The sequence below is a fragment of the Coloeus monedula genome (assembly GCF_965178545.1).
Source record: "Coloeus monedula genome assembly, chromosome: 5".
NCBI classification, from domain to species: Eukaryota; Metazoa; Chordata; class Aves; order Passeriformes; family Corvidae; genus Coloeus; species Coloeus monedula.
In genome coordinates, this window is record NC_138785.1 from 14,148,456 (window position 1) to 14,166,017 (window position 17,562).

The 17,562-nt window shown below is 47.1% G+C and overlaps 1 protein-coding gene across 1 annotated transcript; it reads right to left on the reverse strand.

Moving 5' to 3' along the window:
- Nucleotides 1–1,274: 1,274 nt before the first annotated feature.
- On the reverse strand, nucleotides 1,275–11,744 carry HPSE (heparanase; the record flags this gene model as incomplete). The annotated part of the gene is made up of 12 exons (XM_082281755.1): nucleotides 1,275–1,434; nucleotides 2,167–2,313; nucleotides 2,468–2,586; nucleotides 4,240–4,354; nucleotides 4,873–4,979; nucleotides 5,599–5,692; nucleotides 7,059–7,106; nucleotides 7,626–7,797; nucleotides 8,257–8,430; nucleotides 8,790–8,912; nucleotides 9,941–10,086; nucleotides 11,575–11,744. 12 exons carry the CDS (start codon nucleotides 11,742–11,744, stop codon nucleotides 1,275–1,277), a joined length of 1,575 nt encoding a protein of 524 aa, XP_082137881.1.
- Between the last annotated feature and the right edge of the window lie 5,818 nt (nucleotides 11,745–17,562).

Below are 17,562 nucleotides of genomic sequence, written 5' to 3' on the forward strand. Positions count from 1 at the left end.
GGCATTGACAGTTGTGTGGGTTACCTTCAAGAAAAGTAGATGCAAATAAATATGTGCAGGTGGCCACAGCTACTGTCCGAGGCCTTTTGTTGCTCTGGGGACCAGCAGCCTGTGTGCCACAGGGAGCTATTGCTGGCACAGCCTACTGCAAAAATGGTGAAGGCACAGCTGGGGAGAAAAGCCACCACCAACACAGATTTCTGTCCAAAATCGCTGTTCTCCCAGTAGGAAGGATGTCAGCCTGGCTGGGCAGTTCTGTCCCCAGGATGCTCTAAGGCCACTGATACCCTCTGGTGGTTGAGGGGTGAGTGGTTTGCTCAGCCTCTTTCCTATGCCATTTCTGCGAGGTTAGGGAGTGTAAAGCAGAGAGAGCTTCACCCGTGCATAGGTTCAGGGAAGTCCTTTCCAGCTGAGCTGCCTGCAGGGCGGTGCACGTTAAGGAGTCACGAACTCTCACAGTGCAGCCCCCTGAGCACAGAGGGTTATTGCCAGGGCGCTGGCAGGCTCCTCTCCTTTTCTTGCAGGGAGGAAGTGTGTGATGGCAGAGGAAGACCACCCTAAAGGAACAGCCTGCATTTCCCGCACCAACCACTCGCCTTTGGAAAGCACATGGCCACAGCTCCATCTTGTGACTGAACTCTCCTGGCTTGAGAAAAATGTGTGGCGCCGCCCCAAATCTGATAGAGGATCTGGTTTCTCTGCGTGGCCTTTCCCCGTGCAAACACCCTGACCGTGGTTTGCTTTGCATGTCCACACTTTCCACCCCAAGATACCCTCAGCAACCATAACCCCCTCTCAGGCTTCCCCACATGGTGCAAAGTCACAACTGTGCAGCTCAAATGAAAACCCTGCTCATCCTTTCTAAAGGCAAGCTTTTGAAGAAACTGCTTTAGGAGCTGTGCTTGCAGAAATGAGAGGGAGATGGGAGGTTGCAGTGCCTGGGCTGCCAGAGCCCCAAGCAGTGTGAGAAGCTGATGTGGCTCTGTGCATGGTGTGGAGGAGGATTCCATGCTCAAGCACAGTGATAGGCTGGATCAAGAGCAAAACCAGTCCCTGCCTGGTCTTGTTCTACCTGGATAATTCTCCTGGGATCTTTCACGTACCAATTACCCAGTGGGACCTTATGTCTTCCCCAGCTCTCAGTTCATACTAGTGCTACAACATTTGCATCCCTTACCAGAATTAAATCCCGTGGTAGAAATGTGATTTTCTAGGATTAGAATTCCCTACTAGCTAAGTGCTTTTCATTTATCCTGAGTGTGTGTATTGACCACTTAAATGCAAGCAATAGCTTTGGCATTTTTGATAACATAAAAGCCATAGGAGAAGGCTGGAAGGCCGAGCAGGGTGCCGGGACCAAGGGGCTTTTCCATAAGCTCTGGCAGTGTTTCGTCATCCAGCATCCGTAGCACATGGCCGTTCAGCTCAATAGACCTGGAGAAGGGACAGAGAGACTGTTTGGGCAGCTGTGCTCTGTTTACCACTGAGTACAAACTGCTCTGGGCCTGAGTGTAAACAGTAACTCAGCCCAAAGCCAAACTAAACTTCCCTTGACTGTGTGTGTACACACACACACACACACAGACATCTGTAGCACTCCCTCTGCAAGGACTCCTTCAGAGTGGTAGCGCTAGCACATCAAAAAGTACATTTCTTTCTCTTCCAGTGAGGTCAACAGCTAAAAAAAGGCTTTGAAAAGTGCAAATTTTAATTGTTTTTTTCTCCTAAAAATATGCATATTCTTCTATGCCCACAGAGCAGATCCATTCCCTGTGGATGCATTAACAATGACAACAAAAACACCCCATCAACATACAAAGCCTAAACACATTGCTGTAAATCAGGAGCCAGCACATGGGAAAGCAATATACCTGTGCTTGTGCAAAAAAAAAATAAAGGACTTTAGCTGCTGGTCCAGAGTGCTGATGCCTGCTAGGAGATACTTCCAAATTAACATCAGGTGAATGTCCTTATAACTTAGCAAGCTTTCAGTAGCCTGAGTTTGGGCGACCTGATTTAACAGAAGTCTGATCTTACTGAAAAAAACCCATATGACTGAATGGTAACCTCTTCTTTCCCCTGGCAAATTGAATAAGGTGAGGTTTTAAAGACCTTCTAAGCCTACTCACAGTCTTTTCCACAGGGGCTGGAGGAATTGTAACTTACCTGGAAAGAATGTTCTCTTTGCCATGAGGCAATAAGAGGTACTGATCCACGTGCTTGCTCAATAGGTAATTCGGTAGCTCCAAATGTTGGGTAACATTATAAAGGTTTAAGGCAAACAGCGTCACGTCCCCTTCTCTGTACTTTGGGCTGCAAGGCAAGAGAAGGTGATGGTGGGGATGAGGAGACAAAGAGGTTTCACAGAAAAAATGTGTGAACCTGCACTGTCCCAAATGACATTTGTTGGCCCGGGGTTGGCTGCGGGCTCAGTTTTTGGGATATTTTGTCCTTTCTGGAGGCTTACTTGAGGCTGTTTGTGCAGTGGAGGTAGACACGGAGCTTCCTCTTGTCAGCACCTGCCAGGCCGACCTGCAACACCTTGGTACCCACCAGCTTCTTGTAGAGCAGAGAGAGCCAGTAGTCCTGGGAGGCACAAAAACATATGGAAACGTTTATGTACATGCCAGGTGCTCCACACAGCAGAGCTGTGAATCTAACCTTCATTTAGAAGCTCGTTTCAAGAGGTTTTCCCCTACAGCTTTTTGCTTTACCAAGCTTTTCACCCTATCTATTTAGATTCACACAAACACCATAGCTAGAAGGGAAGCCCTGCCTGTGAGCAGCTAAGGTACCTTAGAGTCATTTCCCCCCTCATTTGCAACTCTGAGCTCTGTCAGGGAGAGATTGTTTGCATTTTGGAAACACCCTTCTGCAGGGTACAGAGAACCTGAGGGCTGAATGCAGGGGTGTGAACTGCCCTTCCTGCAGGAAAGCTTGCGCCTAAGGCACAGGTGCAACACCAGAAAGAAACTCCTAAACTTTAACGCCTTTCATTAACATTTTACTTTTGAACAGGTCTCAGGATTGATTTCTGAACCCGAGTCACCAGTGCATCCTCTGACAACCCAGGATGATGCCTCAGAGCAGGATGATGCCCAGCGCAGACTCATTTTTTCGAGGTCTTTCCAGGCTTTCAGGGAGCTTCTCCCAGCTCATCTGTTTGTCTTTGAGGTTTTTCTAGGAGGAAAACCTTTGTGTTTCTCTTCTGACTCACCACAAGCCTGGGAAAGTACTTTTCCTATCAGCCTTCATGCTCAATCCCTCTGCAAGGAGGTGCAGCCTTCTGACGCTGCTGTGCTTCCTAATTTCTGTGCTAACTACAGCTGATGGACTTGGGTTTGAATTTCCCTGCCTCTGAAGCGTTATTGGCTTGATTAACATCTGTACTGCCTGTAGGTGAGGAAAAAGGCACATAGGTTCAGTCCAACTTAAATCTATTTTAAATGAGGGAATAAAAAGCCCAAAGCAATGAGCCTGATGATGCAGCCCCTGGCATAGGAACCAGCTGAGCAAGCAGGACAGGAAATCCCCATATGCTGGGTTTTCTTTCAGGCTGGATCTAAGACAACCCACGAAAATCACAATTTGGAAGCAGAAAAATGAGAGGAAAGCTAAAAAGAAAGATGCTGTCCTCTCACCCCAAGCTAAGTGCTAGTAGTACAAAGAAATGTGCTATATGTGCAAGAACAATGTATAGTTCCTATAATAAAGTTTTATCACAGCAAAATGTTATTTCCTAATGAATCAAACTATACTGAATATTCATTTCAATTTAATTATCCTTCAGACACCACTGTAGGATGAATATGCTCATGACCTATAATGCTTGAGTCTTGACTTCATGTTGGCCAGGTTTTTGTGTGAAATATGATTTATTTAATACCTCTTTTCAATTCTGTTTATAAACTCAGCTGAGGAGTAGCCAAACCAAAACAGGCCATCCAGAAAAGCCTTGTGAGCTTCAGGAGCACCTGCGTACAAACCAGAGCATTGTGTCCCACAGATCAGTCTCTGCCGTGCTGAAGACTGGCTGCACCCCTGCAGTTGCACTAAATATCTTGTGTGCATACATATATATGTAATAACACATTAACCCCCAGTGGAACATGAGATAACTTTAGGCACAAGGATACCTGTGACCATCCAAGCAAAAATAGGTGTTAAAATAGCTGACTTGTCCCTCCACACCCAGCATTGCCTGTGCAGAGGTGCATTCAGGGGCTGTCATTTACATACCGGCAAAGGCTCAAAGTTGGCATCCACCAGGTGATAGGTCCCTGCCCCAAAGAAAACCTGTCTCATCACCACATCAATCCCCTGCCTGGCTGAAAGCCCGAGTTTGTCCAACCACCTGCCAAAAAATGAGGCAAATATCACACAGATGAAATTGCTGACCTCAACTGTACCCTATTGCCCCTCTCCAACCAGCTCAGGAAGCATGAAAGCAAAAATTAGTGCATGATGCTGACTTCCTTAAAATCACACAAATAATTTCAATTCAGATCTTGCATTGATTGCATGAAAAAGTAATTTCAGACCACCTCTTGAAGTCCAAGTTGGTGGGAACAGTTGCTCTGTTCCCCTGTTTGCAGGTGGTGGAAACCAGGAGCGGCAGCAGATTCTCCTGAACTGGCCAAGGGTCTGAAGGCTGAGAGAAATCATCACACCAACAACAAGGTCACCTGTCATTACCAGACTTTGACTTGCTGGTCCACCAGGCCCTTCTAAAAAGGTCATCATGTCTTATAGGAGGGAAAAAAACTGCCCACACTCCCCAGAAAGCCTGAGGAAGCCACATTCCTCCTGTGGGGCAGCCCTCTTCAGCTGGCAAAATATGTAATTTCCCCACACCTGGGACATGGTACTCACATAAAGCCGGCAACATAAGTGTTAGACAGTCTGGGAGCCCCTCCTCCATAGGCAGAGCTTGTCTCTCCCAGCCAGACCTTCTTGTCTGGAACAGTCCCACCAACAATCTGGCCAGTGTGGCATTAGGGAAGAAGAGAAAGAGACAACAGTTAAGTTTTTTGGCTACTGAAATAAACAACATTCTGTGCTTTAGCCAAAGGCTCATTTAGAATGTATGCATTTAAGGGATAACACCCTGAGATGGGATGTCACAGAAATTTGGATCTAAAGGACTAGAAGTAGATTTACATCTTCCCCCCCCCCAAAAAAACTTGCTACCCATGTAAAACATCACTAAATCCAGGTCCCAGAATTCTTCTTGTGCTGAGTAGTGCTATATTCTAAGTTATACTGTTCTCAGGATCTCAAAATACAAAAAAAAAAATGCAGCTGGGAAAATGGGATAACCATAACTTACACCCCTGAGTAATTACTACCTCAATAAATGAGAATGCTGTAAGTGTGTAATGCATGGCATCACGCACTTTTGCTGCATAGCAAACTGATAGAGACCATTTATTGTTAGTATTGCTAATCTTATGGGTTTTTTTTTTAAATTTACAGCGTCAGCAGAACACAAGCTTTGAGCATCCCTATTTATTGCTAGTAAGAAATGGTGCTTTATTCTGGATTCTCTGCTAACCCCCTGGAAACTGAACTTAGGAATGATTGAACAGGACAAGGCACCTCCAGGACTTCATATATGGCTGCGGCAAAGGAATCCAGCACTTCAGGGCTCAAGAAATCCCCCCTTGTTGCACTCCGTCCATTTACATAGTAACTGAAAATAGGGGAAAAAACATAGCCAAAATTAGGGAAAAATACCACCAGTGGTACAAAACACCACTGAAAGTATTCAGTTGATTGGTACATTTATCCACAGCACGGTTTTTCTGTCCAGTGCTTTTTAGTTTTTGTTTTCCAGATGTGTAGGTCTGTCACTTGTATTTAAGGGACTATCAGATATAATTACCTCCATAGAGGCAGGATATCACAGAAATTTCCACCAGTAGAAGTATTAGGTTTGTTTGCATCTACTCGTTTAGAATAAGGAAAACATCACCAAGAGCCAGCTTCTGTATCTCTTCTCTTGTTGAGGAGTCTGACACTCCTATGTGATTACTTGCTTTACTGTATCAAGTTATATATTAAAAATATAATATCCCAGAATCTGTCCCTCTGCTGGAATATTTTGGCCACTTGGAGGGCGCCAGAATGTGGGCATCCTTGTGGCATGAAGGTTGCCCTCCACCATGAGCAGAAGAGCTTTTAAGTCTTGTTTGTCCACATAAATTGGGATCCCTGTGGTTTTTGCATTTCATCCTATCACTCAGTCCTACCAGAAGTAGCTGAAGCCTTCCAGGCACAAGAGGAAGCTAAAACCTGATAATCCTAAATTAGTAAAGAACAGGCCAGGAAGGGGAAAGGACATATTTCATGCCTTTCTAGTAGCTCAAAATACAGAGATAATTAATGTATGTATGCATATATATATAAAAATAAGTATGTGCCTCTTTTCCCACTGATGCATGTAAATGTCCTGCTTTTGACATGCCTTCACATGGAAAAGACTTTCAAACATGTGGAGTTCATGGCCCTGGGGCCAACTTACTCCACTGCCCTCATGAGCAATTTAAACCTACAAATCTAGAGCAAAGGGCCACGTGCCAGGGCTGCTTGCGCTGCATGTGGGATCTGAGGGTGAGTTACCCACACAGAGACTAAAATGACTCAGAGAACAAACTCAAGGGAGCAGGAGGAGCTGCTGGCACTTTTCCGTGGACAAGGGTCAGCCAGACCTGCAGGGCTTTTCCTTTATATCAAGTAGACATAAATAGAGCAAGCAAAATGATCCTCTTGCATATAATGCATTTTCTGCTGCTGTGCTTATGTGACAACCCCCCACCACAGCTTTTGGGTCTCTGCACCAAGTAGACCCTTTGGAGACTTCAGCATTTCTGTGATGCGCTCCCTCAATTCATCTCTTATTCTGAACAGAGAAATTTGTGGAGAGGCCCCCAAGAAACTGTTGAAAGGCACATTTCACCCCTCTTTTCTGTTGAGATTGACAGTTCTGTTCAAATTGACATTTTGTAAAGAAAACGAGGCAGTAATCAGAGTGATAGTGGTATCCAAGCGGTACTTACTGGTGCCATGTGACAGAGTCGATGACCTTCCCTCCCGATTTCAGGAAGCTGCAACCAGACGGCATGGCGGAGAGCAGACGGTTAGCAGTACTAGTGATGGGTCATGGCCCTCCCACCAGTGCAACGCCAATCACAGCCCTCCCTCCCCCCCAGCTGGCAGTACTGATGGTGAGTGCTTGGGGACCAGGCTTGCCATGGCTTTTATGCAGGCTTTGGGCAGCCGGGCTGCCTCCGCAGGTTGCTGGGAAGATGAACTGATGTTTATATAACACATGGGTGTTTCTCAGGCTAAAAGCCCTTGTTGGCACAACCCTAGAGCCAGTGCTCAGTGGGAAAACGTGTGGACCACTGGTGTACTGCCAGCAGCTGAGTTTCACCTGGCTGAGTATTCAAGCCTTGAACTCATGCATGCAGGTAAGATTTTAGTTGTCCTCAGTCAAGGGAAAAAAAATTGTTCAACCCCTACCTTGAAGCCTCTTCATGCCTCCTGCATCTAGGGGCAGACAAGCCACAATTCTCCACACCTGCCCCACCCCAGGGAGTGCTGCTGGCACCTCATACCCCTACCTTCTCAGCAGTCTCTGAGTGTGCTTTCGGGGCTGCCCAACATCGGGACCATAGAGCTTGGCATGCTGGTAGAGGGCATAGTTATTCAGGAGCTGGCGTAAGTGAATAAAATCTTGCCCCAGCTGGAAGCCATCGATGTGGATGCCAGATTTCTTCCTGAAGCTGTTGGGCTCTGGGGAAGACATGTGCACATCAACACCCCACTCTATTTCTGGGGCACAGAATAGGGCAGTTACATCCAAATGGGAAGCACCAGTCCACTAAGGCTTCACCTGATCTGGCCTGATGTGGGTGAGATATTGGAAGGTGAGCATGAAACCAAAAGCCCAGGGGATACAGCATGCTGCTGTCCAGCACTCTGTCACAGCCAGTCCCCATAGGTGACATTCTGCACCTTGTGGGACATCGTTCACCTCATCTCAAAACCCTAGTAGGATCAGCAAAATCATCTCAATTTGCTCATTCATTGTGTCTTCTTGTGAAATCCCTTGTTGCAAATTAAGACCTTAATGTCTCTTAATAAAACATCACCTTGCCTTTATGTGCCATCATCCAAAACATCCAGTTACCAGACCATACCCTGTGGTGGTACTTTTCCAGGTGGTGGCTGGCCTGGCCAACAAGCACTTACCATTCCCAAGCTCCCAGGAGATGTTGTACCTCTGGGAAGCACAGTAGTCCAACAATTCCTGGGCATTCGAGCTGTCCCACTGCAAGCCACCTTTCCGCAGCAAGGCGTTGAGTCCAAAGATCAGGTGAAACCCTGAGCAGTTTGCAAAGCTGTAGAGAATATCCAGTGTATTTCCTGCACAGAGGAGAAAGGAGGGGTGTTTATCTCAAGGTTAGAGTGTGCTAGTTGAGCTCTGGCCGAGCAACAATCTTTACTGCCTGTATTTATTTAGCCTGATGCTACAGATGTGCCAAACTCTCCCAACCAGACAGAAGAAGTCAGGCCCCACTACACAACATTTAACAAGTTTTGAGAACCTCCCAACTCCTGCAGCTGAATACTATTAAACGTGAGGTGGCAAACAGTGGGAAAAGAGTTCTCTGAATATTTTTCTAAGTGGGTGAAATGTTTCTTTTTCAGTGATTTCAGCTCCTAACAGCCTATGACCCTTTTACCATGGGGCAGAGAATTGCATCCCCCTGTTTAAGTCTTACTTGTAATGGTGGTGTTTTTGTGCTTTTTCCGGTTCTGTTCGGCAAGAATCAGCTTCTCCTGGCTAGGCCATTGGGCCAGCAGCTTCTCAACAGCAGCAAATGCAGGTCTCGAGCCACAAGCCTCTGTAGGGCAGAAGGGTGATAGGAATTAACTCCTCACCTCCACAGCCAGTGAACCCTTGTTTCAGTGAGCTGACAGAGTGTAGACTGCCATGCCTGAGGGGCAGATAAGCCAACCTGGCATGCAGTGGTGTGGCTGGGATCACAACCCACCTTGCTGTGGGCAGGAACAGGGCAATGCTTCCTGCACTGCCCATCTCATGCAGGGGAAAGTGCTGACTTCCCCACATGGCTCGCTGGCAGGAGTCATAAGACACATTTCCTTCAAATTTCATGTTTTTTCTTGGCATGCAAACCAGGAACAAGCCATAACCAGAGAGGAAGGCAAAAGCCATAGTCACAGGAAGTGGCCACTTAGCAAAGTGCTATGAGGGGAAAAGTACCACTTGACTTCAAAACTGAGCATCACCGGGTTGCACAGTAGTGTAGGATTGCACTGTTGTGCTATGTGCCACAGGAACAGACAGGATTTTTTTCATCTGAAACACCTCTTGAAGAATTTATGCACTTTTGCTAAGTTCAAAAAGAAAATACCAAGCTCAAGCAGTTGGCAGGGGTCTAGCAGGTTTGCCCTGTCAAAGTGGCAAGAGGGCAAAGCTGCACCCCCAGCCCAGCTCTCGGGCTTTGGCAGAGAGATTGAACACTGTTCTCCTCAGATTATTTCTTCTGTGTGTTACTTAATTTTCATAATGAAGCTGCAACTTCTGAGCTGACTTTGACTGCCTCCCAGGCAGTGGGGGAGCTCCCAAGACTGTTGCAGGAAGCAGAAGACAGCAAACGGAGAGTCTCAGCAGATGCCAGGGAGGATGCAAGTTTCCCCACATCCTTTCTCACTTTCCCATGGCTGGCACAGCTCTTCCCGCAAACCATGCTGAAAGCCCACAGATCTCCTCTCCATGGATGACAGCAATACTGACCCTGTGGAGGGCCCCCAATGCTGCTGCTGTGCTCTTGCAGCATCCTCAGCCTGTATCAAAGACCCTCCAAAACCCAGGATGGTTTCAAGTCTAACACATTGATGCCCACTTTACCTTGCTGTGCCTGAAGTTCCCAGAGGATTTTTTCTTCTGAAGTTGAATCCTTGTTGGGATCAAAGATAAGAAAATCTGTCTCAGTGCCACCAAACCTCAGGAAACCTGGGGACAGGGCCGTTGCCAGGGCACGCAGTTTGGAATTGCTGAGGAAGGAATGCAGAGAAACAGAAAACCACTATATTTATGTAGACTGTGTTGAGGGTAAACGTGGCAAGCACTTTGAGGACCATGCTGCAGCAGGTGACCTGGGGCTACCCAGTAGCCTCAGGGCATTCCTGACACCTTGCTGGGATCTGCATCCCAGCCCTCTGTCTTGTACAGTCTGATGTACAAGACGGACACTGATGGCCAAGTGAGCCAGGAGAGCATCTATGAGGCAACAAGGGGAGGTCATGCCTGAGGGAACATGGTCACGGGCAGGGAGTCAAATCTTGGGGCAAAGTGAGGCAAAACTTCAAAACAGGCTTGTTTTTTTGGTCCTAAACATCCTCCTCCCCCAGATGTTTTGGCTTTGTTTGTGCAACACCAACATAAATGTCCTGTGAGAAGGTGGACACAAAACTGACTTTACATAATCAGCCCCAACTTCCATCGACAACAGCCAAAGCAATTGCCTTTGTACCCAAGGGAGATTAGGACTCCCTGCTGGGACAAGTGTTAGCTTTATCAAAGCAGGTGTACAAAAGAACATAACTGTGATGTGCTCACACCCCGTGCAGGATGTGCAGTACCGACACCCAGCCCTCTCTGGGGGACACTGCGAGGCGTCAGAGGGCACCAGGCACGTTAGGCACTATCTGCTCCTGGTGACAAACAGCAGATTAGAGGCCACCAAATACTTCCTGCTCCTTGTGGTGGCAGGGCTGGCCCCAGGCTAAACCCCAAGGTGTACGGTTGGGGCTGGATGCTGGGGACTTGAGCACTTTCCAGTAAAGCTGGTGACACCTTTCTCACCACCTCAGTGAGGAGGAAAACTTGCAAGTGGTGGGAAGAAGGAAATCAGGACTGGAGGATCCACATATTTTTTGAATACCTTCACAGATGGTGATCCCACCATCTGCTTCCCTGGGCAGCCTGTTCCAGTGCATGACCACCCTCTCAGTGAAGAATTTTTTCTTAATATCCAATCTAAACTCTCCCTGGTGCAACTTGAGGCCGTTTCCTCTCCTCCAGTCACTTGTTACCTGGAAGAGACCGACCCATACCTCACTACAACCTCCTTTCTGGTAGTTCGGGAAGCGATAAGAGCACCCTGAAGCCTCTATTTCTCGAGGCCAAACAACCGCAATTCTCTCAGTTTCCTTCTCTTTTTTTGTCCTGCTAGCAAAGCAGCTCCTCTCCCAGGCTTATTCCCGAGCTGACCCTTGCCTGCATTCACCCAGCCCAGCCACCCCTTCCCCGAGCACAAAGGAGCCGGCGAGGCTCGCACCTGCGGAAGGTACCGCCTTCTGCCCTGGGAGGATGGAATTCGTGAACCGCGAAGCAGAGGGGATCCAGCAGCCTCTTCCCGACCCCAGTTCCAGGGGTGGGGGACTCCCCGTTCCCCCAGCTCGCTCCACAGCGCGTTTGCCGGGATGGCCCACCCTCCCAAGACCTTTTTCCTTTGCCCAAAGGGGCGAGAGGCGGCTCACCTGAGCAAGGCGACATAGCGCGGGTCCCGGGCGAGGCTGGCATCCAGCGTGAGGGAGAGGAAAGCTGGGCTCACCTCCCCTCGGGGGCTGCCCTGGAGCCCCAGCCGCAGCACCGCCGCCCGCTGCCCCTTGGCCAGCGCCGGCAGCAGCAGCAGGAGCGGCAGCAGCATCCTCCGCTCCTGGCCCCCCGCGCCGCCGCCGCCGGCACCACCCCCGCGGAGGGCGGGCCCGGGGCTGCAGCGCTCCGCTCCCCGCCGGGAAGAACCACGCTGGCGTGAGCAGGACCTTCCTCACCCTCTGGAAGGGCTCCAACAGCATCTTCGAGCCTCAAATCAGCACCAAGACGCCCGAAACCCGGGGTTACCCAAACGCCTCAACCATTGCAAAATAAACCTGTGTTTCCAGCTGGTTCCTTTCCTGCTCGCACCTTTGCACCCTTGCAGCCGCCTCCTCCAGCATCCCGACCTGCCCGAGCGGCCGTGGGCATTTCCGTGTACAACCAGCGGGCTGGAAAATGGCTACAGGCTGAACGCTGCCGCTCCAGGGCTGAGATGTCAGCCTGGCACCCCAGCTGCCGCCTCCACTGCGGGAGCCCGAGTCCCAGCAGCACACAGCCGTGTCAGGCTGAAACATGCCTCTCCCTGCTACACTGTTGGAACAAGTGTACGTCCTAATTACAGAGGCAGGAAGCTTGGAATTACTGTTACAAAAAGATTCAGGTCGGCTCTGGGCCTGCGCCCCAGGTGCTCCTCGCAGAGTCCAGTCTGTACCGAAACTCCTCCTTTGGCGACAGCTGGCCTTGCCCGGGAGGCCTGTCGGGAAGGAGCCAGCTGCAGCCACGGAGTAGGTATGGCTTAGTATCATAGAATGGCTTGTGTTATTCCAAACCCCACACCATGGGCAGGGATGCCTCCCACTAGACCAGGTTGCTCAAAGCCCCATCCAGCCTGGCCTTGAACACTTCCAGGAATGAGATGTCCACAGCTTCTCTGGGCAGCCTGTGCTGATGCCTCACCACCCGCACAGTAAATAGTTTCTTCCTGACATCAAGTCTAAACTAACCCTCCTTCAGCTTTAGGCTGCTCCCCTCTTGTCCTATCACTCCGTGCCCTTGCAAAAAGTCTCTCTACAGCTCTCTTGTTGTCCCTTCAGCTACTGGAAGGTGCTCTAAGGTCACCCTGGAGCATTTTCCTGTCCAGACTGAACAACCCCAGCTCTCTCAGCCTCTCCTCAAAGGAGAGTTGCTCCAGCCCTCTGATCACCTTTGTGGCCTCCTAACAGGTCCACATCCTTCTTATTTTGAGGGGCCCACAGCTGGATGCAGTACCACAGATGGAGTCTGGAGTAGAGGGAGACAATCACCTCCCTCGACCTACTGCCCACTCTCCCTTTGATGCAGCCCAGATTACAGTTTGCTTTCTGGACTGCAAGAATGTTTCTAAGTTTCTATGCACACTGCTGAAACATTTGCAGAGTTTTTAATCAATTCCACTTAGCACCGCCGTTGCATTTTCCACCTGCACCAGTTCATCCTGAAGTGTCCATGTTTCGTGTGAAGTTTGTTCTGAAAACAGCTGTCTGCTGGAACAGCCCGCGAATCTGTTACTTTATTTGGGTGCAGCACTTCCCACATGCACCGAAGTTTGGGCATTAATCAGCGTGGCTCAAGTGCTCGCCTGCCTGGCCCTTCCGGTTCCTGCTTGCTCTACATTTTTGTACTATTAAGTAACTCTCCACCAGAACTAGAAGAACTCGACCAAATTAATTCTGTTGCTGATAAACACATCCATGGCCCTGCCAAAAAGGAAACATCAGTGACACTTCTGACTGTCCCAGTATCTTAGTCAGGGTAGTGCTTCCCATTTTGGGGGTGCAGCACCGATTATGTGCCTACGCCCCAGGAAGGGCTGGGGTGACTATCTGCCAGAGGAGTAACTCATCTATCAGCAGATGACTGGAGTACCAAACAAACTACCCAGCCCCATGGGTGAACTAAGGATATAAGAATGTAGTTCAGTGTGTGAGAAATCATTGCTGCAAACCTAGCTAAGGTTGTTACTACAGGTACAGGAAAGGTCAGGAGCAGTCAGGCAAGATGCAGCCGGTGCACAATTTTTTCTGTTGGAATTACCCTACTTCTGCCTTAATTTCTTCCATGTTCTTCTTTGAGAAGAGGCACTTTGAGGCACTTGCCACTGTGGTGTATTTCTCACAGCAAAGGCACAAGGTGTATTTCAAATGGTCAAGGCTATGGTCTGGATTCAGTTGCTGTGTACAGATGTGTGTATGTAAATTCTAGCACATGTTGTGTTTTTAGCAGCCTGCAAAACCTTCTATCTGGAAAACAATGCCCTCCAGCATTAGCTTAAGAGCTTGAAGTACTAAATGAGAAGCGGCAGCTTTTGCCTGGGCATTTTTCACATGGTTTTATACACATTTTAAAATACTGCAGAGTAGGGGAGATCAGTACAGATGTATTTGGACTCATGGAAATTAGTCCAGAATTTGAGTGGTGCCCTATGAGCTCCAAGGGGAGCACTTAAGAAGCAGGACTAGGCTTAAGCCCACTTGAGTGTTACTTGAAATCAGCTCTAAACAAACATCCCATCCCACTTCCTCACTCCACAGAAAGCCTACACCCTGCCTTGTGACATTCAAATTCTTTGGTCTTGCAGCTCCTATCAGGCAGTCCTGCTTCTCCTGTGACAGATGCCATTTGACACCCTGTGATGACTAGGTTTTTATAACTAGAAAGAACTAAAAATAAAACCTTCCAGGAATTTCAACTGTCTGACAGCAGCAGCACCATGCTATTGCTAACAGGGGCACCACTGCTGTTCCTGGGCAAGCATCAAGAACTGATACATTTATATATATGTATGTCAGTGCTTTACCTTGTGCATACTAAGGGAATTCAGAAGGAAGGAGCTGCCTGTACAAAAGGCAAACAATTCTTGTGGCAGAGCAGTGTTTGGGCAGGTGAACAGAGCTGACCTGTGTCAGAGTACTGCTATGTTTCTATGTAAGAAGCCTCAGGAAGAGGAAACTAAGGCTAAGCTGATGCCAAAAAAGCATGGAAACTGTAAAAACAGAAATGCCTGTCAAAGTGGTTTTGTAAGGTATCCTTCCTCCCTGCTGCAAGCCTGCAGCCAGACCTTGTCCTGACACAGCACACAGCTCTCAGCACTTCCAGCTGGTTTTATTTCTGAAGCCAGCTGGTTATGAGAGTCTGAGATGGCACACACTGTTCAGAGATGGAAATGACACCTTGGGTCTAGATTTTAGCAGTTCTCTTTGAAATGCACATAGAGATTAAATGAAGCTTTAAAAGGAAGGACAAAGTGAGAGCTAGGCAGGACTAACTCAAATGGAAACAGCTTTCCAGAACACAGGAACACAATAGGTCTCATTCACACAATGAAAATTATCAGCTAAATGATACCCTAAGCCTGACTCTCTTACCAGTCCTTCCAGGGAGACAGTTTTCAGTAAGTTATGTACAGGGGTTCTTGAGAGAACACAATTATGACTCAGGGGAAGGAAGGGAATCACACAAACACAAGAACTGGTCTCCGTGGGCAAGTTGGAAAGTGGAGTGAATGGAAATAAAAACTGAGAAATATGCTCTGAGGTTTTAGGTCAGAACATCTCTCTGCACCTGAACAGACTTGCACACACAATAGCTCTGATCCAATTTACTGTGGGTTGTGAAGACATGGCAGGAACATCCATGTTTTTATGACCTACTTTAGCTTTGAAGCATCTACCATTATTTTACATAGAAATAAGATAAATTCATCAATGTTGCTTCTTTCCCTTTAACACAGGCCTTAGGACACAAACATCCGTTTGAAGCAAGAGAGAAATACTTGCTTTTCCAAAACATCTTGAACCCATCCTTAGCATAAGCTTTCCCATAGCACATCCCCCCATAATAGACATTTACCAAACTAATGCATATCCATTCCAACACCTTGCATGTTATATATATATATATATATATATATATATATATATATTTTATGACCCCAGTTCTGTACTTGATACTGAAGTACCTCAGCATCATCTGGCAGCACAAAAATACCATGACCAGCATCTGTTGTATTCCTTTGTATTCGTTTTTTCCTCCTCTCCCGTCTCCACCCAGGGGAAAAGCCCAGGTAAGAAAGCTTTATGTGAAAAGCATTTAATCACACATTACTAAATACTGCAGAAAGAAAAAGCAATATGAAATACATGTACTGCCTTGCCTGAAAAGCTTGATTTCAGGAAAATAAGACAAGCTACATATAGCAAAGTTTCAGTGCAAATTAGTGCAGCTTCATTTCACTGCTGATGCTCTCAAAGGTCACAGAGAAAGCCTTGGGGGAGTTGCACTCATCCATCTGGCAGAGCACAGCCTGTGTAAACAGAACAGCAGAAACAAGAAATGCCAACCTCTTTTTCTTTCCAGACCAGCTTTATGCAGATTTGAAACCACTCTCTTGTTTCAAACCAGCTTTTCCTGCCATTTTCACAGAAGCTCTGGCATTTGTAGGCAATGCTTGACTTTATTCCTAAATGTGTATCTCATCAAAACTTGATCTTGCAGCAGTGCTGGGTGTTACAATTACGTACAGTGTGAGGGTACATTTAGCACCTGGCAGGAATTGTATTTTCCTGTTGTTCCCCTCTGCTATATAAATATATAAAAATGTACACTTTAGTTAGCATGCAAGTACAAGTATCATGCAAAGAATTGCAACAGAGGTTACAGGCTCATCAACTATTCTGTAATAAATGTAGCAATTAATGGATTATTTCCACAACATCTGTTATTGCAATAACACAGTACTTAGAGTGAATAATTTTATAGTAACTCCCTGGGGTTCCTTTCCCCCCCCCAAATCCACACAAAACTCTATCAAACTTTGGAAAAGCACCACTAAGCACAAATAAACCTTTAGGGCAACTGGGTTTTCTTGTGTGGGTACTACCTCACGTGCTTAGATATGTATGCACAGCTATGCTGGAATAAGCATCGCCTGCCTTTTGAATGTAACATAAATAAACCAGTAGAGAATTTAATATTATCTATTCGTTTTTCAAAAATATACCTTAATTAAAAGGGCAAGGCATTAAGAGACAGACTTGCATAGCCTCAAGTCGTGGCAAGTATTGCTTCTGCCCTTGAGGGCCAACTATTGTTAGAGTCAATGTAACACTTTTTTCGTGTTTCCAAATCCCATTGTGCCTTACGCACTTAAATATCAGTAATGGGATTCCCCTGTGGGCACTCAGTGTACCAGTGGAAATGAAACATGCTGCCTCTGGGAAGTGCTGGGTTTAAATTCTTGACCTGGTTTAATACATAATGCAGTCAAATACTGCATTTATCCAAACCGTGTAAGCCACTATGAAGTATCACAAGTATGGGTTTAGAGGCATGTTTCTGCTAAATAAAGGCTTATAACGAATTTATTCAATTGCTACCTGTGATTTCTCTAATGCCACAACAAAATAAGCAGTAGAATACTCGTGTTTTCATCAGTTTTTCACCATAACCCCTTTCTGTCAACCATTCAACATCTAACACCCCCACTGGATTTGAAAACATTCCTGTTTATTTCTAGAACCCCAACATAATCAACCTGAGTAACAAGCCCCCAGTTTAACTAAGGTTCATCTCACTTTTCCTTTACTGAGAAGAGACACCCAATTTTACACAGATGTGCCATGTGTAGATGTGCCAGTACACTGGCTACCATAATTCAAAACTAATTTCACACCCTCATGAGACCCCACCTGGAATACTGCATCCAGCTCTAGGGTTCTCAGCACAAGAAAGCCATGGATCCTGTTGGAGCAGATTCAGAGGTCATGGAGATGCTCAGAGGGCTGGAGCACCACTCCTATGAACACAGGCTGAGAGAACTGGGGTTGTTCTTCATGGAGAAGGCTCCAGCACTTATAAAAAATGAGGGAGAGGAGCAGATAGTGATAGGACAA